Source organism: Tauraco erythrolophus, chromosome 4, assembly GCF_009769465.1.
Source record: "Tauraco erythrolophus isolate bTauEry1 chromosome 4, bTauEry1.pri, whole genome shotgun sequence".
Classification (NCBI taxonomy): Eukaryota; Metazoa; Chordata; class Aves; order Musophagiformes; family Musophagidae; genus Tauraco; species Tauraco erythrolophus.
Genome location: NC_141468.1, coordinates 78,328,672 through 78,355,439, shown reverse-complemented (window position 1 = coordinate 78,355,439; position 26,768 = coordinate 78,328,672). Strand labels below are relative to the sequence as shown.

The 26,768-nt window shown below is 38.7% G+C and overlaps 1 protein-coding gene across 3 annotated transcripts; it reads right to left on the bottom strand.

Moving 5' to 3' along the window:
* Positions 1-2,884: 2,884 nt before the first annotated feature.
* Positions 2,885-26,009, bottom strand: INTS13 (integrator complex subunit 13). Of its 3 annotated transcripts, XM_086611257.1 has the most exons (18): positions 25,953-26,009; positions 24,352-24,583; positions 22,840-22,914; positions 21,850-22,052; positions 21,486-21,566; positions 19,137-19,227; positions 17,337-17,465; positions 17,173-17,196; positions 15,583-15,667; positions 12,889-12,978; positions 11,814-11,903; positions 10,144-10,322; positions 9,172-9,342; positions 8,623-8,777; positions 7,401-7,631; positions 6,095-6,234; positions 5,275-5,410; positions 2,885-4,423 (listed from the first exon to the last, which is right to left on the bottom strand). In XM_086611257.1, the coding sequence occupies exons 2-18, from the start codon at positions 24,574-24,576 to the stop codon at positions 4,384-4,386; spliced, it is 2,145 nt and encodes a 714-aa protein (XP_086467383.1). In that variant the 5' UTR covers positions 24,577-24,583; positions 25,953-26,009; the 3' UTR covers positions 2,885-4,383. The 3 variants fall into 3 exon arrangements, with proteins under 3 accessions (XP_086467383.1, XP_086467380.1, XP_086467381.1); XM_086611254.1 differs by lacking the exon at positions 17,173-17,196; XM_086611255.1 differs by lacking the exons at positions 17,173-17,196; positions 25,953-26,009 and adding an exon at positions 25,408-25,642.
* Positions 26,010-26,768: the final 759 nt, after the last annotated feature.

Here is a 26,768-nt window from a genome sequence, read left to right as displayed (position 1 = left end):
ATGATATTAAGAGCAAAGATACAAAAAGATAATATGTACTAGAATGTACTATCCTCATTACCCAGAAAAAAGTCATAAACTGTTACTGATTTTATAATTTTTCAATTTAAGATAGAACACATTTAACCTATGCCTGATGAAGAGGCAGTAGCAAAATCAGAACCCTGAAACTAAGTACTAGAACAAAATGCCAAGTAAAGCAGGTAAAGGAATCTCTAGATGAGGTGGGCAGAGTGATACGCCTGTACAAGTCAGAACAAGAGAACGTGTACCAAGCTGATGCTGGTGGGAATGTGGGGTCATAGCCAGTACTGAGTAAAACTATCTCCATTATGACTCCCTGATTCACAAATACACATTTTACACAGAAGATGCAGAACTGTCAGAAGGATGATCACAAAACATGATGTTTCCACTGAAATTTAAAGGTGCTACAACCCAAGTATCCATATCATCTTGGAATTTTAGATTAGTATTTTCAAAAAATGCATCCAGTAACTGTCCCTCTCTCATGGGTAACATTGTCTCTGTCCTCAATCTCTCAAAACTTTTAGTGCTTCCATTAAATACATTATATGTAGCATTTATAAAAACAACAGTAGCTATCTAACATGAAACTACCTGTTACATAATTGTGTAACATACTTTTAAAAATACATTTTTAAATTACAGGATTGCTTTCTTACAGTAAAACTGCCTCTCTTGTTTGCTTCCACCCATAACAGTTCCAGGACCATAGGGAAGAAAACATGTAGAAGAATTTCTAAAAGCTTTTCAAATATTATGAAATCCTTTCAGTTTAACATATAGATTTAATCCATAACTTAATTATGGATTAAAATACTTAATCCATTTCTTCCAAACTGTAAGCTGTTTCAGAACTGAGAAAATCTTCCTTAAACCTGAAAGCACAGTGTGAAACAGGACCAAAGTACCACCAGCACGACCACATAGAAAAGGAGATAGATACAGAATGCCCTTTCCAGAATTGCAACAGGACTTTACTGGAGAAGGTGGATCGCCTCAGATCACTGACATTACAACTCTGGAGACAGAGTTTCACTAAGCTGTCTAGGAACAAGAACTCACATATCCTGTCATGGTGTGCTCTTGCTGACATGGTAGGTAGTGGCCACCTATTGTTCTGATGAACTCTGACTAAGCAGAAGGGATAGAAGCCCCTCTGTTGCATACAGAGCAGCCCAACCACAAACACTGCTCTAGCAATGATGGGACAGAGAGCAGCGAGTCAGCCAAAGGACAGCTTTTGCAGGCTGAAGAACACGGACACAAACACATACTCATACTGTAAGGAAACCACGCAGAACTGGAAGCAATTTGGGAGAAGACTGCTGACCAGCCCAAAGGGAATCCAGCCCAGGGATAGATCTGGTAACAGTCTACAACCAGGAGATGAGAACAGCTCTCCACTGGTCCACTTTTACGTTGTGGTACAGATTAATATTTGCAAACAGCCAGATGCCAGCATGACGTACCAACGCAGCTCCCTGCAGCTTGCCTTCTGTTCAAACTTCAGATTCACACTACCCAGCAATTCCAATAACAGTACAGCTCAACCAGTAGTCTGACCCGGTTCCGAAACCAGGGAAGTCACAGGGAGCAAATCCCCTCTCCTGCCACCAGAACCCCTTTACATCAACCCTTCACCAGTCACAACAATCTAAGTTCCTCAAGGTCATCCTGTTTTCCACCACTGTGGAGTCCATGTTTTGCCTGTTACCTCTCCCAATCACTATTCTTATCTCGAATACCTCAGCCCTACATTGGGCACCAAAAAGGACTGTTGTGGTTTAGGCCGATCCAGCAACTAAACTCCACGCAGCCGCTCACTCACGCCTCTCCTCAGTGAAGTGAGAGGAGAAAAATGTAATAAAAGGACTGAGAGTCGAGTAGTCATGGCATAGAAAAAGAATTTGAACAGCTCACTATCCACAAGTGTACCAAGAGCTATAGGACCAAAGTATTTGAACAGATTAAATTATATTTGTGTGTACACTCTGCATGTACAATCCATCTCTAGTTACAACATATTTGTGGAAGCAGACGAACAACATGCTCTAGTTGGCTGTCCATATGAAAACACTGATAACATATTATGTTCTTTTTTGGGGACAGCAGCTGCTCTGTGAAAATGACAGTAGTGACAGGATTTACATTCTTCTTGCATGAACGAGGAGCGCTTGTCGGGTTTACAGTGTCGAAAAACTTTTTGGATAAATACAAATTCCTCTAGCTGACTATTTCAGTGCTTTCCAGAAGCCATCCAGATATAAACCAGTTCTAAAGTCTGATGCAAAAGTCAACTAAGCAGTAGTTCGCTGTAGTCAATAGTCTAGACATAAGACCAGTAAAACATAAATTGAAAGGATTACTGCAGGAAACACCAGCCCTTGTAGTATCTCACATCTCAGTAAGTCTCTTCAAGTACTTAGAATACAGGCCCACCGTCAACCGCCTTGGAGAACTGGGCCCTGTTCACTTAATCACTGAGCAGTCTTACCTGGCAGATGTTCCAAAAGTGGAAAATGTAGTTAGTAAACAAGCTAAACAAATACATATTTTAACAGCAGGTGCAGAATTTTTCTTTTCCTCTAACAAAGTACTTCATTCCTGGGCATATTTAAGGACTGCAGCTGAATATTCACAGCACATCAGGAGACGCAATACACACAATTCCCCAAGGCACAGGATAAGCTTTTCAGTTATACTTCTCTAGACCAGCAACAACTTGCAGAAAGCTGACATTTACATGCTCCCTAGGTTCCAGACTTTAAAACTCCTTTAGTAAACAAGAGAAATATCCACACTGATATGCAGTGCAATCTCATTAAAACCAGAAACTTATGAGAAACTAATTTCATGGTAGGTTTCTCCATCAGAATATTTCAGATAGGATATCGAGAGATGTGGTGAGCCAGGACATGCTATTTTCAATTAAACAGTGAAAATAAAAGTCTTCAGACTTTAGGATCTCCAAAAATTACACAGTTTCAGTAAAAGCTACAAAAGTTTTACAATATGATAAAAATACTATCATGCAAGTACTCTTTAATCACTCTCTAAAAATGGTTCTAAAATCATCTAACAGAAAACACATCTGCATCACAGTGGCTAAATCATCACCTTGAAACCATACATGGTACTTTAACACAGCTGAAGAAAGGACTCAGCTACCAAGGCAAGCAAAGAATACTTGCATGATATTTATGTTCAGATCTAGTCATCACAGACCAAGGTATTTAAAGTTTCAGGTGAAGAAATATGAATATATTAAATTTAGTTTTAGAAAGCTCAAAGATGTGGCTTAAATCAACTTAAATTAACATATCGAATCTGTGAGACCTTCAGTTGCTTGTACAAGCTAGAATAAGGCAATAGGTGTAGATCAGAGAAAGGCAGATACATTTGGAGAGCTTAGCTATTTATCTTTCCATAGCCCACTCAAGTTGATCCACTTGGAAGTCAATCCAAAATCTTACATGGATTAGATCACAGATGTTGGATGAAAGAGTTTCCCTGTTTGAGAATTCTATTCTCCATAAAGAGAAAAAGAGGCTCTACTCAAAGAAACTGAAGACAGATCATCTACTTTGTCATTTCACAGCTGTTAATATTCAGAATAAGGCACCCCATGACATTCGAAAAGCTCAGACCCAAAACCACAGGTGTCTTAGAGGGCATCTTTCATCCAAAAAATAATTTAATGATTAGCAAAAATTTTATTTTACTTTTGTTTACAAAGACTTAACTCCAGCACAATAACCTGAAAGGCTTTTCTTTCTAAAGGTAATTTCTAGTCAGTTTTTAAAAGTCCTTAAACCAACAATTTTTATCTGTAAAACCACTCACTCTCCCATCCCTTAGTTCAAAACCAAGACTGGCATTTTCTTGGCTCAGTGACCAGGAACTCTGTGCAGTCTTTTTCATAATTGTGGACTCCTGAGGAAGTTTCGTATAAATAAAAGTATTAATGAACCAAAATTAACAATGTTTTCAGTTAATTATCAATTACTTGAAGGTTTTTTTTAAATAGTTATCACTGATTTCGAAATATTAAACAGTACTTATGGGAAAGGACTTTAAACTCTGACTAACATTTTTGAGTACTTGATTTAGTCCATGGCAGCACAAGTTTTCTTCATTCCGAAAACATGACTAAAATACTTCAGGACAGCTCCTATTTGCACACTATTCATTTAATGTGATACATGGGTTTCATATTTCATAGCAAAAATAAGAATAGAAAAATGTAAAAACCAAAACAGAGCTATACAATTGTACTGAAATGGTACCAATATCAATTCCAGCATTAAACATTTTTGCAATTCGGCCAAGTTTTGTCCAAAGAAACAAAATTAATCATCACTGCCGGCCTGCTTTTCCATTTTCTGTCGTTTCCATTCTGAAATGCAAGACAACAATTGGTAAGGCTTGTTTTCGGAAATGCAATCAACACATCAAAAAAAACCCAGACTTAAATGTATTTTTAATAAATATTTTTAACTTCATTAACCATGCTGGTCTCTCCCTGCCCGCAATGTACACAACCTTATCTCCTCCTAATACTGCTTCAAGCAGCAATCAGTACATAACAGAAAGGTTTCTGCAAAGAAACTTTCCAGCAACACCTGCAAAAAGCTATCCATTAAGATCCTTGCCAAAAGACAAAAGCCCATGTTCATGTGACTACAGAGAATCTATTTCTAAAACTTGAACTTTAGCAGTTTGTTTCAAGGTCTTCATTTTCACCCTTCTTACACTGGTCATTAACTGTCACCATCTTATTTACTTAAGGGGAGGCTGATTTGGTTTTTCAGTGGTTTTTGATAGAACATGGACTACTACCAACTTCATTAGAGCAGAGCATAAAATTCCACCACTCTATTATTGACAATATTTTTATATTATCCATTCCTTTGGAAGCTAAAGCAAGCAACAGATTGGCATAACAAGTCTTAACTTAGCTACCACTTAGCCCCTTGAAGTGTGAGTTTTGCCACAAGGGCAATCACTAAGGCACAGGGAAGACCATTTATCAGCTTTCAGCCTTGCTCAGCACAGATGCCAACAACTGAAAAGTAAACACTACTGCAGTTCTCCATCAGTACTGAGACACAAAGGACAAAGGTATTTATATATTTTAATCCTCCAAAGAGTAAGGAGCCTTTTCAAATGCTGTAACTGAAGTATTCCTTCATACTGCATATTGACTACTGCTAAGATATTTGTAGTGATGCATTCACTGATACCAACCCATTTTCTTCTTTCAGATGTTGATATAGCTCAGCTTTATTGTTGACAGAGTTCAAACGACCAATAAATTCCTGGTGTTTCCTAGAGTTGGCAGTATTAATCCTGTTGCTCCATAAAGACAGCAAGGACATTGGCCCTAAAAAGACAAGTAAAAAGAGTTGAAGTGAATTAATTTCTGAGTTCTTAAACATTATTTTATAAAGGCTTAGAAGAAATTACAGACTATGGTAGTACAACATATTAAACCCACTAATTTTAAACAATCTTACAATAAAGGCTAAATAAATACAAAATACGCAAAATGGTAACAGCTGAGTTGTTGCTTTGTATGAGATTGACTTTGCTTCAAATGCAGAATCTGAACATCAGTTCAGCCACTGCAACAGATGATAATAGCTCGAATCAAGGAAGAGAAGTCAGTGAGAACTGCCCATTCCAACAACTATACTGCTTAGGCATGTTTATATTTATTAAATTGATTAGTTAGCAGGAGACAGTGACTCCTGATACTTGTCCTTAAATAGCATTTCTGACATACAGTAGCTCAAATAGCATCAGCAGAAATTTGTCCAAACCCCTGTCAACCCTAGTGCCTATCAACAGACCCGCACAGTATCTTGGTATCTCTCTTTTTACATAGAGCTGTTGAGGTCGACATATTTATCAGGAATTTCTCAATGTTCAGTGTCGAATTAAAAATTATCCTCACTGACTTTGCTTTAACTCCAAGGAGGCGCATCTCATTACTTTGGAAAATACAGACCAATACAACAACTTCTACCTTTAAAAGAAATAATCTGTTGCAATTCTTCTGGTTTACCTTTCGCCTTTTCAACTGTGGGCATTTCATCCATCGTAATAAGAGGCTTTTTGTTGGGTGGCTCGGGAGAATCAGGGGAATCTTTGATAACTTCAGCTTCTGCCAGTTCTTCTTTTTCACGATCCAAAAGACCTTTTAACCTTTTTGAGAGGGAACGAAAACAGTGAAACAAAATATGCTAGAGCAGCACATACGCTTCTCAATACCATTCTGTACTCCGCAAAGTTATATGCGACCTATACCATAAGAAAATTTCTTTTGACCTCTTGGAATGGGTGAAAGGCAACAGACATGATTAGCCAAATAATCCTCTGGATAAAGCCTTAAGTAAAGGGAAGGATCTTTAAGTATAATTTCACTTAAGTTAGTTAGCAGTATTCATGCTGCAGTTGAGACAGTTGATCATTCTGCATTTTGAAGGAAAGGCTAAGTAACAATGAATATATAAAAATACCAGATGATTTCCTATTATCTTTTCTATGTGAATTCAGACATATTCTATACCAAATCCCTTTCATCTCTGTCCCCATTTTTGTTCCACACGTGCAAGTAAAAGCAATCGTAGGAATGGATTTGATCATACACAGACAGGCACGAAAAGTCATCAGCACAGTGATGATAATGTAGGTGAAAAGGTCCTCCTAACCTAAATGATCAGAGCATGCATAAAACATATGCAAATTAAGCTTACTACTATGAGGGGTTTTTGATCTCTTTAGAACAGTAGTTCGAAAGATGGAAAACAGAAGAGACTGACAGATGCTTACCACTCAGACAAGTTACAATAGCAACATGAATCACAGACAATGCGTATACAATCAATTCTGACCTTCAACTAAGGAGAAGAGCCAAATCAATCTGGATTGTTTATCTACCTGAACACTAAGCTATCAAGAGAAAATAACTGCCTGTCCCAAGATTTTAGTCATGCGTCATGTTTCTGTAAAGCAGTTTAATGTCTAATAGGTGGTGTGGTTACAACAAAATCTAACAGCAGGGACTTCTCAAGCTGCAAAGCCCTGCTAGGTGGTCAACAACTTGTCCAAGAACCATACTGCTTGTAAAAGATGTTAATTTGAAAAGTCTGATAAGCAGGCACTGTAGTAAGATGCCTGTTTTGCAGCTTGCTAATAGTAACTGATTCAAAAAACCTGGGGATCCACACTCACTGGTAATAAGCCAAGCTTACAAGCACAAACATAAAATTGAAACCTGCAACTGTTTCACTACGATTCCTCTTCCCTTTGAAGCAGGACAGGTCAAAAATTATTACACTACAGTTTTATTTCACTGTAGAAAAACCTACCTTTCTGATTCTTGCCATGACTTATCTGATTCATAGTCTTTGCCCAACTTCTCTGACTTGTCTTCTTTGTCTTCTCTCTTTCTACCTCGTTTCTTGCGCTCCTCTTCTTCTGGGGGTTTGCTCCTGCAAGCCATCAAACATTCCAAGACTCGCTGGTGTTTATCAGAGTTGTTGATGTGTGCTCGTACAAGGGTCTCCAGTTCATTCCACATAATCCGGTACTGTTCATCTCTAAGCAAGGGCAGATAAAAGATATTATGTATAGGATCACTTAGATTGTTAAACCATTGAATAAACTAAGGTTGAAAAACAGACCTTAAGAAACAAAAAAAAACCACCCCAAACTCAAAAATAACTCTGAACTGATTCTCTGTCCTCTTGTACTGGAGGTCTATCCACCAGGGATAGATCCTTGAAATCTGAAACCACATTGCACATAACATTTCCCAATTACCATCCAAAGAGTTAAGTCTAAATTGTAATAGACTACATCCACTGAAATAAAATTAACTTCCAAAAGATCTCATTGCCAAAAGGCATTTCTGAATCCTCTCAGGCATTTGCTAACTATGCAACGTCAGGATATGCAAAGGGCCACGCATGTACTGACATGCAAATTAAATGTTATTTAATTATTTGGATTAAAAAGATTCAGAAAGCATCATACTACTGTAAATAAATTCCAGTCATGTGGACAAATCTTCTGTAGCTGCATTTGTTTTCAGCCAGTTCTTGGAAACACAATGCACACATCACAGTGACAGATATCAGGATATTCTACACTTGGTTTAAAGGAGTAGCCCAGATTTTAAATAACTGTTTCAAAAGGATTTGACTATTCTAATATAACCCAATTTTAAAGCGTAGTTCATTTCTAACACTTAAGTTTCCCTTTTTATTAATTTGAAATTATTCCACTTTCCCTGTCTTAGCTTGCATCAATCTCTTACCTTTCCTGATGGCTATCTTTGCTTTCATGTTTTTTAACATACTTACAATTCTTGGGTAATAAAACAACGGGTTGTTTTTCCTAACATACAGCAGTGATATGCTGTGATAGCCCTTAAATGATGCAGGCAAAGAATTTGCAACGTTTGTTTTGTGTACATACAGCAATTATGTATTACCTTTGGCCAAATTTTTTAAATTTAGTATGAAAACCATGTCAATAGAATACTTCTGAAAAAAGTCCAGCATCAACAAATAGAGATATGTACGTAACCTTTTTGGACCTTTTCCTCTGGTACCAACTGTTGAAATAGGCAGTGGATCATTTTTCCTCTCCATATCTACCAAATTGTATATTGTTTTTTGACAATTCAGAACATCCTCATCAGTCATTGCTTCTTTTACAATCACACTGGCCAATGGCACTACCTGTAAGACAAAACAAGAGCCAACGATGAGAAAACCCATGTGTATCACAGGAGAGAAACAGGAAGAAGAAAGAAATCAAAGGCAGCAGAACTATGGAATACCACACAACAAAACCACCCCCTCTTATCTTCAATTTAGTAATAACTGAGCAGATACAAGTGGATGTATGTTTTCTTTGCTTAGCAGCACTCTAGCTGTCAGGCTCAAATATTCCACCCTATTTAAATGGCACTTCAATAATCTATTAACATTAGATATAGACTATTTCAGTGAAAATACAGCTGAAAATAAATCAATTTTGTAGCAAGTGATTTCCTATAGAGTTAATATTTCATCAAATGGCAAATGAAACAATCTAGACCGGGATACAGGTTACAAACCCCAGGATACTTACAGCTTGCATGTTGAAGATGGTAGTCTGAGAAATAATCATAGGCCAATAACGAGTATGTTTCTCTAACTGATCTTTTGCACGTTCCAATGGAATTTCAAGACTTCCATCGATCTTATATCTGGGCTCTAGAAAAGGAGTTAATCGGTTTTCCCTCATAAATTCACCAAAATCCTAATGATAACCAAACAAGATACAATTAGGCATTTCTCTAACAAAGTAACTTGCACTGAACGGGCAAAACAGCATACTCTTGCTTATCACTAACCATGTACTGTCCCCACCATTAAATTTGACCCTAACAACCATAGCCTTGTTTCTAGCTTTCAGATGTATATTATTCGAGGTGAACACAAAAATACGGTTTAAAAATTAATGCAAGGTTTTTGATGAGGAGGCCTTCTGGATCTGTAAGGTATTTCATGTATGGTAAGAGTTTTATTACGTTTTTCTAGAAGCCACTTCTGCTTGTTTAGAACAGATACAAAGGACATGTTGAAAAAAAAAAAAAAGGAAAAATCTTAAATGAATGCCAGCTGATTGTCTGCTCCATATGCAGGGTTCAAAGCTGACAACTTCATCTTTTCTATTTATTGTACAAACCATTCAGGTGCAATCTATCCTTCTGACAAAAAAGCAGGATATAGTCCTATGTTTATCCAGTCCACAGAAAAAACTTGCCAAGAAAAATGTTATTCTAGAATCAGAACAAACTTTAAATACTCATACTGTATAAGGAGCCAAGAACTTCCTTGACACAGAAAGGATTCTATGAAGCAGGCACAAGAAGCAGATATACTAAATATGTATCAGTAGCACAAAGAAAAACACTTTGACCATATAATCCAGTCCAGCTCTCCAGAAATTGTACCAACATTTCCTTTACGCATCTATTGCACTACATCTCTCGTCATCTGAGAGAAGCAACAACTTAAGAAAAAAGAAAAAAAAAAGCCACACAGAAAAGAATCTTACTGTAATCCGGTAGTCAGTAACCCTTCCACCACACCCTTCACTAATCGATGGGGGATCTTCCAGAATTGATCGCGAGCTGCTTAATACATGCAGAAAGATTTCTCCTCCATGGCTGCTGAGCATGTGACTAATTACTTTAGAGCCAGACTTGCGCGGTTGTTCCAACAAAACAGAACGACCTGTTGGAAATGAGATCAGTTTCGTTAGCTACCGTGTGCTGCAATTTTAAATTAAAAACTACATATACACAATACAGGTTTGTACCTAGCCAGTAAGACTCTGAATCCATCGAAGTTGTGTTTTCGTCTAGCTGAATGAGAACCAGCAATCTCCTTTGACTATTTACTCCATGTCTTTACACACAACAGTGTCATACGCTCTTAAATTTTACACAGAAAGACCAAAAAGCCTCGCTCCTGGGCCAAGCAATCACTTTCTCTGCAGAATATTATTCTTTGGAAAAATACATATTTGTAAGACATTAAAATGGTACATTGTGTAAGGGCAGTTTGCTGGTTTTAATTATTACAGATTATGTTGTATACCAAACTTATTTGGCCCTACTGCAGAAACTCTCTTATTAAAAAGCAACTTCTAAAAGTAACAAAATGATCTACTGGAGTATAAAGGTACCAATTGATACAATTTTTTAATGCTTAAAATAGATGTCATTTTTCAGACAGAGAAATAAAACTGCCTTTGTCTTATTTCCAGTAAAATATACTAAGCATAAAAGGATGTATTTTTTTAAATGAGTTGGTTGTTATGAGGAATCAAAAATAGGAGATCAGAAGAGAGTGATTATCTGAAATACGCTATTAATTTTGGTTCTAACAATTGTTATTAATCAAAGTACTTTTTCAGTACAGAATGTTTAGAGGAAAATACATTAGGATATAGTGTTCAAAAAAACCACTGCACGTTTATTTAGGCATTCCAATGACTCGACTGAAGAAAACATCCCATTAAAAGGATGTTTGTAATGCAATTTTGTTTGCAAACCGCAAAAAAAAAATATGTAATTAACACTGACTACACATTACTTCCTTGGAAGAAACAGCTTTGGCTTATCTTTTTAGCATGTACTCAAAGGGCAACCTCTTATAGCAAGACTATTCATGGCAATGGGCAAGATCTTGCAGATAAGCAAAAGGTAACTACATCTAACCTACTTTTTTGACCAATCCCAGTACACACAGGTATGTCTGCTTCAGCTGACCAACATACTTAGTTGCTCATAAACCAGATAAAAGAGCTTTGAGGCTGCCCAGCACCTGCTAAAAATCAGACATAAACATAAGATGGTAATATTTTGTGATAGAGTAAGCATTGTGATCAAGTGCACTATCACTTAGTGAAAGCAGTGTTTCCTACTAAATAGGATCAAATGAAAAGTATTCCACATTTGGATTCAGAAAATAACTGCCAGAATTCAGTACTTGCTCCTTCTTTATATCTTTCCTTCCATCTTCAAGTTTCAAAACACATTCCATTTGCCTTTGAGTACATTTAACAACTTTCTTCTCCTATCTATATGATGTGTTATAATAAATTTCACATTCTTACAGTATATAGACATTTACTGCTATACAACCCAAAATGCGGTAAGTGCTCTATTCACAATATTAACAATTAAAATGTTAAATAACTAGCCAAGGACAAAAACTTACCATTAAGAAGAAAGTTAGTAAGGCATGAAGAAGGTCTGCTATTTACATCTACTGGTGAAATTCTGTACGCTCCAGTGCAATAGTGTAATTCTGAAAAATAAATGAGTAGAAAAGTTGAGAGTGTAGTTCCGCACACAGAAAAAACATCCCACAAAATAAAAGACAGGAAAGGGAGGAGGCTATTTCACAATTAGCAGGAATAAAAAGTCTAGCTGTCTCTTGATCTAAAACTGCTCCTTTCACCATCTCACAATTGTTCCAGTGCCTTCAACTCTAAGAACCTAATACATTCCTAAGCCCTATTTCAGCAGGACCTTCAGTTCTTTATCTTCTGAATTATTTCACTGTAGAGGCAACCACTTCTTATTTCTCTTATATGTATTTTTGACCTGCTGCTCAAAGAGATAACGTACCTCAGTGATAGTCTACAGGGTGCAGGAGCTGAATGGCCAGTTGGTTCCTATGTTACCCCCAATCTTCCCTATCTTTCCTTTACTCGGATTTTGGTAGAGATCTCTCCCTTACTCAGATTTGAAACTCAATATAGAGGGACCAGTCTACTTACATTATCATTACTTGCATTTAATTTCCTTACAAAGCTTTTTACTTAAAACTCTAAAGATTACACTAAAGATAGTACTTTGATTCCTCCCCACTCCACTTCAAAATAAGAATTAAAACAGAAAAAGACTCAATGTCTCAAAGCTCCTACATTAAAAAGCCACCACTGTGGATCTGGCAAGGTATACTTGGCCCTGCTGGAGGGGAAAATGATTACTGAACATTGGAGTCAAGGAACAACTTCATGATACTTTGATACTTAAGAGGAGATCAAAAAAAGCTAAAAAGAAAAACATTACTATTCCTCTTGCAGCTTACATAAACCACTGATTACCCAAGATCAGATCACCAGTAAAGCGGAGTGCAGTCAGCAGCAAGGTTTATAGAGCAAAAGGTAAAACTGGCATTAACAAGAAGCCAATTACCTCCTTATTCAGATTCTTACCAGCACACTGAGAGAACAGTGTTCAGCACATATTGGAATATCAGACTTGTAAGACACCATGTTACCTACCCACACTGTTTGTTCGAGGAGTACACCATTTTAATGTTACAGTTTCTTTAAACGTGCCTTCTCTGCTATTGCCACCTGTATGATTATCACCTGCAATATGAAGTCAGAAAAAGTGTGTCGTAACATGAGCAGTCATATTTTAGTACAGAAAAAAACTCTAAAATTTTAAGGTACAAAATATTCATAACATAAGCATACACAAAACGTAACCTAATTTTAAAAAGTTACTAAGCAAAAAAGAAATCCTTATTAGCAGTGGCAGTTGAAAAAAGAACTTTCTAGAAATCAGAAGTTGTTGTACATATTTTAAAAAACGATTCAGCAAACAAAATACTGCAGCTCTAGAGTATGTTCCTTAGGTTTAATTCAACATTTAGAGAATTATAGGTTTGTTTGATCTCTAACAGGCAATTTTCTTCTTTTAAAATGCCTAGGACTTTAAGACAGTTCCACACAGAAATCAGAACCCTTAACAAATGTTAGAGCTGATGGTTTCTTGTACATATCGCATCCCAAAGTCAAAACTGAAACTGATCTAAAGGCACGTTTGTCAAGTTGGGCTTTTTGGGGAAAAGCATTTGTCTCATCATCCAGTATCTTTGCTATGTCAGGTTCAATGTGAACATCTCTCGACTGTTTTACTGGCAATAGATGTTTTATCATCAAAATGCTTTCATACAATGTCTCACTGATAACTGGTGTGGCAAAAAACAGCTGAGGGCATTAAAACAGACATCATCAATACTCCTTAGTACATTAAACTACATTTCTACTAGTGAGTTTTGCGATTTTCATGGTCTTTAACACACATTAGGAAAGAATTAACTGAGTTTTGCATGAAGTTTCAGAATTACAGTACCAGAGTCACTTAATATGCTCGAATCCACAATTAAGAGGAATTAGACACATATATCAACATGCAACTCTACGTAATTGGTCTAATCTTTCATGTAAGAAGTTTTCTTCTATTTCATATCAAAGACATACAAATGAATTGATTTGCTTATTAATCATGCAGGTAACTTGCAAAAGCTGATTTTTTTTTTTTCGGCTAAATAACTGGAAGCATTTTAGAAAGTCCCTTTCAGAATGTCTAAAGGCCAAACTTACATAATCTAAAAATTCTCCAGCAACGTTTCACAGAAATAAGATCAAGGTAACTGAACTCTCACTTTCCTAGCACCAGAGCTATTATAGCTGAAAGATTTTTTTAAAAACAAATGAAAGAAACCAAAATTTACAGGATCCAAGAACTGACTTTTTCCTCTCAAAGTTCTGATGGAAAAAATTTGAAGAGGCATTGCAGTCAGAGTTTGCTTTTGGCTCTTACTAGCAGACTTATTCCTTGCGCCAATAGGTATTACAAGAGTAATTACAGCAAAGCTTTATGTTTTCGACATGGTAACACAAGTTCAGGTGAGTGAGTTCCTTATTGTAACATCCTATTCTTTTCCTCAGCCTTTCATCATACATTCCACTAAAATATGGAGCACAGTGCTTGTAGATAATAATGTGGAGTTACCTCCTTTTCCTCAAAGCAACAGTAATTATCTTAAAAGAGCACAAACTCCCTAAAATGGCTACTTCGGGATCATATCATTTAAAACTTCGGAACAAGAATATCCACTCTTCAATAACTCATTGTTAAATTCTTCACTTCTTAAAAGTTAAACCACATTAACTTTCTAATGCACTTTAAAAGTATATCATATAGTTTTGGATAGTAAAAAAGTAAAATCTACAGCCTAAATCTAAACACATGTACTCTACACACACAGTAAATCAGACTAAGCTTTTAAAGGTACTGCATCATACAACAGAAGTTACAACTAATGCAGTAAGAGCAAACAAAGTGTATACAAGCCTTGAACAGCTTCACATGAGACTTCGGCACTGAAAAGGAGTACAGTTCAAGTATGCTACAACACGTTGGCACAGACTGAAGGTTTTTTCACTGCTTAGCTTCGCTTTTAACTCTACTAATATAGAATTTTTAGCCTGATTTGTTAACAAAATTTTACATCGAATGCTGTTTCCTGAACGAAATAGTTTTCTATAAAGCTTACTGTTGCGTTTTTCTAACCTCAGTTAAGTAGAGTTATTAACAATTCACCTCAGAGGAACAGTTGGCTATAATTCTAAACTTACAAAAAGGATACTAGGTGTTTCAAATACATGAAAGCTCAAAAGCCAAATAACTACTGTCTTTTCCAAAGCAATTACTGTCCTAAACAGGCCTATGGGATGTAAGTGATGTCAATTATTATTACTTAACAGACAAAAAAAATTAAAAGCTCAATTGTACTAAGAATAGTTTTCCACAAATACCCACAAGAGGTACTTTCTTTTGTAAAAATCACTGCATACCTGGTCTTTCATCTACTTTTTGCATCTCAGTAAGAAGTAGACATGCCCCTCAAATCTCACACAAATATCCTGAACATCTGTGAAACCTTGTCTGATGAATTTGACCTGCTTTTTACTGTTATATCCTTATTACTATATTAAAATATGCCAGTAGCAATTACAACTCCAAAGCCAACATTACAAATCAAGTTCTTGGGTTATAAGGAATAACTGGAAATATGCTAATCATGCCTGAAATTTACATCAGTTTGAGGCTCACAGTCTTCCTTTGTGAATGCTTCCAGAAGGCTGCTTAAAAGCCACTTTTGAAGGACTATTTCTACTTACCACTCTTTAAAAAGTCAACGTGTGCCTCTTTGTGATGAAGAAGTTCCACATCATAGTTAGCTGATGTGTTAGCATGTTGTTCTTCCTTTAAAAGACAAAAGTGGAAAGAATAAATATCATTATCTTAGCTAGAAGCCACTGGTTTTATAAATGAATGATCTACATTTACCTTTCACCCCAGAAGAAAACAAAAAGTCTCCAAAGTGCATCAGACAACAACAGGATTGCAATGTTGAGGAAACTGTTTGATCTCTGACCCCTTTAAAGATGCAGCCATCTGCTTTTCCTCTTTTTCCCTTTTTTGAAACCCTATGGTTTCCTCTTTATACACGTCATGACAGTGTGCATAGTGTAAAATACAGGTTAAAAAATAGTCTTAACTACTTTTGTTCAAATTAGTGAAGTTAAGGAAGCCTATGACATATTTAATACCACCAGCAGTTACAACTTAGAGAGCAAGAGCAAATGGCCACTGCAGAACAGATCGGCAATTACTCTTTTCATAACTAAAAATCTCAAGAATCCAAACCAAAAAACCACACCTAGAACTTATTGCCATTTTCTCGCGCTTAAGATACACAAAAAGCGTACTTGCAGCTGCAAGTTTATATTTAAAAAAATGGATGTTTGTAAAGAGGACACTGCATCTTTAAACAGCTGCAGAGGACTAGCAAAAACAGAACAGTAACCTTGGTAATTTATTCCAAATTTAAAAAAAAAAAGGAAAAAAACACAGAGAACCCAACATAGTCTATCACTATAAGGACAAAGGCAGAAGGGAGAGGCATACTAGCAGCACACAGGTCAGAAAGTTACAGACAAGGTATTTGCAAACTTAAATCACATTTATGCCACGACCCATGTCAAAGTTTTAATGAAACTGTGACAATAATTTTCAATTTTGTGCTTTAACTTATAAAATCCAGACAATATTGCTAGCTTTCAAAGATGCAAGTAACGACTGACAGTATTAGAACTTGATGAATTTTTCTTTAATCAGGAAAGTTTATCTGCCCCCGCCCTTTTTGTTTATTTCAATACTGACGCTTGTTCCAATTGTCTCTTGCTGCCTGATCAGAAAACTAATGTAAACTTTATAATACTTGAAATTCTTAGTTGCACTAATTTCCCCTCCCAGTAGCAATTAAAAAAATATTAAAAAAATAGGGACACAAACAACTTTGAACAGATTATGTTTAATTTAATCTTTCTTAACTAGATACATCCCCTGTCCCCGTGTTTCTGGTCCATGGATCTTCAAACTGGAAAACCTACCAGAAAAACCATTAGTCAAACATCAGCTATTAGTTACAAACACCTTTATGTTGGGTGGGCATGATAATGAAACAGAGGAAAAAGACTCACTATGCCACTATAATGCACAAGGATCAAGAATATCTAAACACGACTAGAAAAAGACAAAAGAATCACAGACAAAGTAATCTGAGGTAAGTAAGACTGCATTTATATAAAATAATACAAACAATTGAAATAACATTTGTATTGCTACATCAAAAATTGAGATTCAGCAATACAACATTTTGTTCTGTGATCCTTCTTTACTTTTTTTTTCCTTTTATTTTTACTAACCTGGTCACAGACATTGAATGTGGGCTAATAAAAAAACAAAACAGAAAATATGATATGGAGAGAAAAAACAATGTAAAAATTCAATTAAAATAAACATTTAAAGTTTCAAACAAATTTAGAAGTGATGCAAGCTAGTTAACACAAAGCTCTAGACACAATATTACCTTCATAGGAATGTTAGTTATTGTGGTTGAAGCCAGATCAAAGTGCTGTTGTACTAAAACATTCAGTTTTGTAGCCAGATGTCTGCCCGCACGGACACTGTGCACTTCACTGGTTAAAACAGGGGAAAGCTAAAATAAATTGACACAGGGTATACAGTATTAATGGACTAGGCTCTAGTATCATGTAACAATATTATTTATCTGAAACTAAAATAAGCACATTTATACTGCTAAATTTGACTGGGGAGAAAAACCACTACCCAGAAAACCCACACCAAAGAAAACTTACTTTTAGAAGCAAAAATTATTTATTGTTCAGAACCTTGCCTGCTATAGTTATATTGTTATAGTTGCAGTTGCTACAAATTGTCAAAAAATTAGAAATGTGCTAAAAAACTCGAGCCATTAATCGTTAATAGGAAGAATTAGTATCACAATACGGGGAAGAAATCCTCTTAATAGTAGCTCTGGGCCTAGTCTTTCGTCTTTTACCTGTTGAGTAACAGGAACAAAGTCATTTTTATATAGCTACCTGTAAGTGCGTCACATATACACAAGGGAAACAAACACAAGCCGTAAGTTGCATTTGACTCTTTGCGTGCCAACAAGTTAAGTTTTAGTTTTTATAAAAAAAAATAAAAACACCACAGTGATAAAGTTGACTGTCCTACAGAGGAAAGCAGTAGTAAACTTACTCGCTTCTGTTCACCTTCTGAGTTTATTTTTGCACAACTACAAAAGAGTTTTCTACAAAAGAATCCCAGGAAGGTAGCCATTATAGTCATTTTTATTTGAGAAATAAGATGCAGGACTAGATGCTTTTTGCATTAAGAATAAGATTTTTTTTTCTTATGTCTTTTCTCCTTCTTACAGACAGGACATTAAAATACTGCGCAGCGCAGGCTGATGAAAAGCAGAATATATGACTTTGCATGTTCTTGGTTTCAAACCATCACCATTAAGCACAAAAGTCCATAGAGTTTACGTGCTTTTGTTACCAAACTACTGAGATGTTAATATGCACTACAATTTCTTATACGCAACCTTTCACCTTTTTGAAAAACAATCTTTAAAAATACTGGCAGGGTACTTAAAAGTATTTGATGACCTTCAAACATATTTTATGTTCCCACAATATGTTCCCCTTTCATTTGGAAGCAGATATGGTTTCCAATGATTTTCATTAAAACGACATTCTGTTTGCAAACACTGGAACAACAGAACAAAAGCTCCTTTTGGTTTCTTGAGAAAATCATTCAACCAAAAGGCTAAAAATGCTAACGTGTTAGTCTGGATAACATGGAACACACAGTGCAAAACAACACATCTATTACATCATTCAGTAATGGATATTTGGAAAAACAGGGCTTGTGCTAGATAATGGCACACGCTTGAATAGCAGGAAAGTTACTCAGCTAACCTCTTCAACACAGTAAGTAGCTGATGGTTTTCCATTAGGTTTCTAAACATGCATTGTCTTCTCAAAAAAAACAAACCAAACACTGTGTCATTTTATGTCATTAATGGCCTTACTTCATATAGAAATGAATCAGGAATTATTACTGAAAGACATTTAAGTAATGAAATAAAAAAAGAGGATACCATATATGCATGAAGACTACAAAGCAAGAATACAAAGCACACACTTTAGATGGCAATGTGCAGGCTATCAGCTTTTCCAAGCATTATCACCTCTACTTTTTCCTACACCTTACCCAAAACATTATTGCTGAATACTTAGTTTTGAGTCTGACATGGTTCCTAATCCTTAGACAGATTTTCTCATTTTAAGCTCCTTACCTCTTTTTTAGGGCGATCTGAAACAAGGCTGTCTTCACCAACTGGGTAAGTGTGGATTAAGACCAACTCACATTTCTGAATCTGCATTAGACTTAAAAATAAAAACATTCTATTTAGCCTACAGTGTGGCAGACCATCGCCTAGAAATAACACCAATTCTCCCAACATTAATCTGATTTCCAGAACCATAAAGATGGATTACAACACACTGTTTCTGAAAGCATTCTGTAGAAACTAGGTTACATTAATGATTTTCAAAAGCACATACTTAAAAACAAGTTTTTATCATAACAAAAAAAAACATTTAGCATTTCTAGCTCTTCAGATGCTTCTTTTTGGACAGACCAGTGGAATAACGGGTGTAATCCGTTCAGTTTCATTCAACTGACAGAATCACAGAATGTTAGGGATTGGAAGGGACCTCAAAGGATTATCTAGTCCAATCCCCCTGCCTGAGCAGGACCACCTAGAACAGATCACACAAGAACGCGTCCAGGCGAGTTTTGAACATCTTCAGAGAAGGAGACTCCAAAGCCTCTCTGGGCAGCCTGTTCCAGTGTTCACTTCCCATACTGGGAAGAAGTTCTTCCTCATGTTTAAGCAGAACCTCCTATGTTCCAGCTTACATCCATTTTCCCTTGTCCTATCATTGGATGTCAGTGAGCAAGAGCCTGGCTCCATCCTCATGACAGTCACCCATTACGTATTTATAAACATGAATGAGGTCCCCCCTCAGTCTCCTCTTCTCCAAGCTAAAGAGACCCAGCTCCCTCAGCCTTTCTTCATAAGGGAGATGCTCCACTCACTCCATCATCTTTTTGGCCCTGTGCTGGACTCTCTCAAGCAGCTCCTTGTCCTTCTTGAACTGAGGGGCCCAGAACTGGACACAATATTCCAGATGCAGTCTCACCAGGGCAGAGTAGAGGAGGCGGAGAACCTCTCTCGACCTACTAACCACACCCCTTCTAATACACCCCAGGATGCCATTGGCCTTCTTGGCCACCAGGGCACATTGCTGGCTCATGGTCATCCTGCTGTCCACCAGGATGACCCCAGGTCCCTTTCCTCTGTGCTGCTCCCGAACAGTTCAGTCCCCAACTTGTACTGGTACATGGGGTTGTTCTAGCCCAGATGCAAGACTCTACATTTGCCCTTGTTGTATTTCATTAAATTTCTCCCTGCCCAACTCTCCAGCCTGTCCAGGTCTCTCTGAATGGCAGCACAGCCTTCAGGTGTATCAGCCACTCCTCCCAGTTTAGTGTCATCAGCAAACTTGCTGACCATGCACTCTATTCCCTCATCCAAGTCATTGATGAATATGTTGAACAATACTGGTCCCAGTACTGACCCTTGAGGGACTCCACTGGATACAGGCCTCCAACTGGACTCTGTCCCATTGACCACTACTCTCTGGCTTCTATCCTTCACCCAGTTCACAATCCACCTCACTACCCAATCATCCAGACCACACTTCCACAGAGGATTTGTGTCTCCAAGTGTGCGTGCAGGTATTAATAAAGGGGATTCCACTGAACATGAAAGCAACCACTCAAATAACATGCTCATCTCCTAATGTGCTCGAAATTTTGAGAGATCAAGACATGGTTCCACATCTCTACCTATAGGAAGGTATGAGACCACTTTTCTGTCTTCACAGTGGACTTAGAACCTGACTCCCTGGGGCAGTACCCTTTATATTATGTATGAAACTGCAATTGCAGCAGGTAAACACAAGAGACTCCTGCTTCTGCTATTTAAGTGCCTAAGGAGCAACCAAGAGTAAGACCTCAACCCACTACACGCTTCACAAGGCAATACATGGTCTCTGGGCCAAACAGTTCACTGTTTAATTAGACAAAACATATGGTGGAAAAATGACTTCTCAAAGGAGATGCAACATGCATTTCAAGACACTCCTTTATCTCAAGTGTGAGGCAACACAATTTAGAAATTAAAAACTAATTTCAAGGAAGTCAGTTATTTTAGCCAAAGGAAGACTAATGTAAAATTAATGGTGTTACCAAGAAAAAATGCAGATGCATTACTGACTACAAATATACAGTATACAACAAGGCACAGCCACGTGTCTCATTTTGGAGCAAGACGTAGAAGACAGCAACCTAAAGAAATATTGTCCTGAGAATAAGGGATGATCCTGAAAAGCTAATGATCCTACACCAGCGATAAGTCAACAATATCATGATTTAGCACCTTCTATTTCACACAGGCATTCATTTGAACATTTCATCAAAATAAGTTTTACATCACAAAAATACAACCGTATTTCTTAAGAGGACATAACAGGCACACACAGAGTAAAAGAAACTACATTTTAAAAAGTATACTCACTGATCTGAATTAGCTGCAAGCTTGTTATGCTCATGAATGGTTTCTTGCACACAGTCCTCAAGCATCCGAACGTGACTGTCACTACAAAGAAATTTCATTTTTATTTTTTTTTAACGCAGGATAATCAATCCTCCTGTTCAAAGCAACATGCCACTAAATGCTCTCCTATTTCAAGTGGGAAATTTTTGGTTTGTTACTGTAAGACCTCCATAAGTGAAACCTTTAATAAGGCAAGAAACGATCTAACAAAGAAAGTAAATAGCTAGCTACTTAGGGTACTAATTCATGACAATCAGCAAAATGCTTCTAAAAAGGTATGAAATAACATTTTTTTTTAATGGTGGATGCACATTATCATATGTACCTTTTTGCATTAGTAATACAGATAATTCTTCCTCTGTTTCCGACCCGTTCTGCGTTCTCCATGAGCATGGTCCGAGCCTCATGCTGGTATTCTGTTATTTTGCAGAGTGCCTCAACTGCTGCAACCAGACCATGAAGTATGCTGCAGCACTCCGGATCTGCCCGCGGATTAGGTGGCCCAACAGCTGCTAATGCTGCCATCAACTAATTAAATAGGAATAAATAATTTATTCAATAAATAATTATTGAAAGTTACTTTCCAGCCGTCTGTTTAAATGATTAGCTAATAGAAAAGTTATCATTAAAACTTATTTTACATGCAAATTAATATTGTTGGGAGAAAACCAAACAGAGTAATTAAAGACCATTATACATTCCCAGCCTCCTGGGTAACATTTGGTCCTAAATTATCCTTTGCCATTTATTTGTTACTAAGCTTTGAGAATATAATACTCTCATTTATTTCAGAAAAATACCTGGCTATAACAGCAAGTTATGTCCAATACCTGAAAGGAATTCTAACATTATCAGTTGCCATCTGCTCTTATTTTCTGAGAATTTGGAAATTCAGTTCCTCCCCAAAGTAAGTTTTTCAGAGGATGAGTCCATTCAGTATGAAACAAAACAAGAGCAATGAGAATATTTACCTTTTTTTTAACATAGTTTATTTGCTAATCATTCAAACCCCCAAAAAATATTCAAGTACCACCACCAAATTACAGAAGAAATACATAGGTAATTTCTTCATAACATTTATTTCAATATGTAACTCTATATGAAAGCTACTGGGTTCTTTTTAAATTATAGAAAGCTGCCTATAGAATAGTCCAGCCTCACAGGCTACTACTTTAAATTATGTTACATAATACTTTCAGATCAGGTCCACCAACATTTTAATTAACCAAAGTTATTTCACACTGAACGTAACAAGAAGCTGCTGTTTATTCCGCAATTAAACTAGACAAAACAAATTAACAGTTACAAAGCATACCTCCTGCAAGTTCTGATCTTCCTGAGTCCAAGAATTCAAGACATGAGCCCCAGAATCACTCACAATGAAATTCACCTAAAAGGATCAAAAAAGCAGACGTAAGATAACAACACAGATCCCAGTCATTATGGCTACTTCCCCAAATCCAAACGAACAGGAATTACACCTCTTTCTTCTGATACTCTGGAGATATGTGCAACAACACGCCAAACTGAAAATAACACAACACAAAATAACACCACCACAAAAAGCATCCACTCCTGTCATATTCAGTTACCCCTTTAGTAACATTATGATTAACAGCTTCTTACTCTGACCATTTATATTTTTAAACCACTAAATCAATCTCTACACCAAATTCGCGTTGCGGGATACCATGAAGTATTTTAATAATCAGGTAACATTTTCAGCAGAATAGCTACAAAACAAAGTAAATTCTAACACTGCAATATCGCAAATCATTCTCCAAAGAGAGGGACAAATATCTAGCAAGATTTAGTAAGCATCACATTGCAAAATACGTTCTAAAGATGACAGAAAAGTCAAGCAGCAGCACACCTTCCATCTCCATTTCAGTTTCTCATACCATCCAAGCCCCAGTTGAGCCAACCAATTCAAACCCATTAACCACACACTGGACATAACCCCCTAAGGAGACCTGAGTGTGCATTAAATGCGCTGGACCAGAGCCTAAATTAAACATGCGTTGTCCAAGAACCACGACACGCGATCCATCAAGGCAATGTGGCTGACTTGCATCAAATCACTGAACTACCAGAGTTTTTTTCAGTGCCTGGCCTCTCCCTCAGCTGCTCCCTGACACAGCCAGTATTCCATCAGCACCACTTTGTACCAGTATCACTGTCACAAGGTTGTTTAACTTCCATGGATTTCTAAGCGTAACTAGCCTTTACGACCTTGCAGAACAGTCTACTCAATGAGAAAAGAGCTAAAAAAACAGGGATTAGTTACTTTAATTTATGATACAATGCCACAGAACCCACCAAGCATTTGTTTTTCTAAATAAGTAGCTGTGTGCTAGGAAGCTCTCCCACTTCCTCAAACTGGCAGCTTCAGGAAGACCCTACCTCTCCCTAAAGCCAGAATTCCTTCAAAGTTGGCACAAAAAACCTTAAGAAGTGCCACCAAGTGTGTTTGGAAACAAAATTCAACTTGAAGCAATACCTCAACTCACACTTTTGTAAACTTGCAGCTCAGGTGAGTACAACAATAAATATGTAAGTTACCTTACAGCACCTCTCCTCATGTTTTGAGTTACAAAATAACATTAAGACAAGGAAAGGACTCAAAAGCGAATATGTAATGGCATTCATACACTGCTCAAAACAATTTAAATAGCTATAAAGCTTACCAATAGCACAAAGACATTTTTATGCAATAAATTATATTTGATCTTTCAATCTAACAGCTAATGATATTAAAAGACTTCATTAAAATGGGAAAATATCTCTTATACTATCGAGTATCATATGCAGTATGGCTAGAACTTACCAGTTTCTTGAAAGGAAAAATATCATACATTATTCTACAGTATTCCATGGATGATTCCACTGAACAGGTCCATAGTGATTTTGATATGGGTGCTAGAGGTATAATTCCTTGGGTCCGATTCTTTACTAACATATCGAATTCCACGTGTTGTCTGCAGGACTCTGCCATATACGGGCAGTGATCCACAACAAAAACAGTTTTATGAGACTCAGAAAAGATTTTCATTTTCTTCCTAAAAGAAACACGTACTAAAGTTAGAAAGAAATTGTACAAGGCAAAAAAACCCACATCACAAGGTTACTGTGCAATTTATATAGTGTCATATCATCTCACTAGAGCACGCGACCTTTAAAGAGGTTACCTCTCACAGTATTTAGATTACATATTGCATATATTAGCTCCTCAAAACTGTTAAGCTTCTAAAAAAACCTACAAAAATTCCCGTTTTATGAATCTATTTACATGGAGACAAATATCCTCTAGAACTCTTATTAGGCCATATATTTAGTATTCTAGATTTGTAATCAGAAGAAACTATTTTTTTCCCAGAAGGAAAAAAAAATAAAAAACGTGAATGCATACTGCTGAAAAGGCAATAATGACACACAGAATTGCTCTCCTCACTTTTCTTATTAAAAGAAACTTTCAAGAAAAAAAAACCTACAGAAACTGCTTCCTATCCAAAGCTTCTTTCCTAACATAAGGAACATGGAAAGAAAAACTTTATGATTAAACTATACAGATCTCGAAGCAGCGTAAACATCAGAATTTTAAGTATATTTTCAGCCTTCAATTTGGTAGGCGTATGTTTCTATTTTTAAACGAATATTTGCGTCTGAACCTTGATCTCTCACTGACAGACATACCAAATTTGAAACTATAACATAAGCGTTTCTTATCTAACAAGACTCATAGGAGCATCCCTCCTGTTCTTCCCGACTGCAAAGCCTTAGAACCCTGCGACGAAGCGTGGTGCACTTTCCTGTCTCACATCGACAGACTGGGCTTCCCTCTCCCGCAGCATCACTGAAAGAAGTGTTTTTGAAGCAACTATACCGGCTGATCCTCGCGTTAGGGTGAACATCGCAACGAAAATTCCTCTTGGACCAATTCTACTTAGATGACTCAACTCGGACCAAACGGCTCCTCTCGCACCAAACTTACTCAACTTCTGGATGTTTCCGTAACGTTTCTAGTACAAAAATCTATTTTGTCCGCACAAACGCTGCTCGATTACAGAGCACGCAGAACCAAAACACGCACACCAGGCCGTTTGAAAAGCTAAAATACGGAAGCACGGAGCATTTCCAGGAGGCAGGTTTCGCACCCGCCCTCAGCAGCAGCCGCGGCGGCTGGGCCACGCCGCGTCCCCTTCGCCAGCGGCCGGGGCTGGCCGCGGCCTGGGCCAGCCCGGCGCCAGGGCCCGGCCCGAGACCTGCGCCCTATCTTTGGCCTGGCAGACAGCCCGGGAAGCCGAGCCGGCTGCCGGACGGCAGGCAGGGACGCGCGGCCGCAGCCCGCCGGCAGGGTCCGGAGGAGGGGCGGTCGGTCCCGCCCGCCCGGAGGCCGAGGGGAAGGAAGGGACGGGAAGCGCCGCTTACCTGGGCCGGCTCCTCCTCTGACTCAGAAGTCCCGCTCCCGCTCCGCGCCGCGCCCGGGCCCTGCCGCGGCCCCGCTCCGAGGAGGAGGGGTGAGGCCCGCGGGGCGCCCTAGGCTGGGTCGGGCGCGGGCGCCTGCGGCCCGGCGACCTCCATGCCCCTCCGCCCGCCTCCTCCGCCGCCGGCTCCGCGGGGAGCGCGGGGCCCGGCTCCTGCCTCCGCGCCCGGCGCCCGCGGGGGTGGGAGAAGCGGCCGAAGCCCCCCCCGCTCCGCCCACCCCTGAGGCCGCGAGACCCCCGCGCGGCCACTTACGCCGCCGGCACAACGGCTCCCCCAGCGCTGGCGGGGGGAGCGCCTCTCCCCTTCCTCCTCCTCCTCCCCTCCTGCCCTCGCAGCTCCCCGGCCGCGGCGGCGGCGCCAGCCACCCGCGCCCCGGCGGCCGGCCGGGCTCACTCGCCCGCCATGCCCGCCCCGGCCCTGCCGCTCGGCCCCTCCGCCCGGGCGCGGGCCGCCCCGCCCTGCCGCGCGCCACTTCCCGCACGGCGCGCGGGAGGAGGAGCCCGCGGCCGCCGATCTCGCGAGACGCCGGAGAGCCCGACCCCCTTCCCTCCTCCCCCCCTCGAGGGGGAGGAGGGGAGGAGGGGAGGGGGAGCGGAGGAGCCGACGCCTGTCATCGGCGGTAGCCAATAGGAAACCGGAGCGGCGCTTCTCGCGAGACCTGGGAGAAGCGGTGGGGCGTCATCTCGCGAGAGCGGCGGGCGCTCGCCCGGTGCCGCTGGCAGGCAGCGCGCCCGCGCTCGCCTCATCCCGCCCCACCCC

What these genes read in the sequence shown, in the direction of transcription:
- INTS13 (XM_086611257.1), bottom strand. Translation starts at nt 24,576, where the DNA reads ATGAAAATCTTTTCTGAGTCTCATAAAACTGTTTTTGTTGTGGATCAC. An exon ending in TGTATTACTAATGCAAAAAG is followed by an intron (nt 21,567 to 21,849) that starts GTACATATGATA and finishes ATTTCTTTGTAG; the next exon opens with TGACAGTCACGTTCGGATGC. An exon ending in CAGATCGCCCTAAAAAAGAG is followed by an intron (nt 17,466 to 19,136) that starts GTAAGGAGCTTA and finishes AATTTATTTTAG; the next exon opens with CTTTCCCCTGTTTTAACCAG.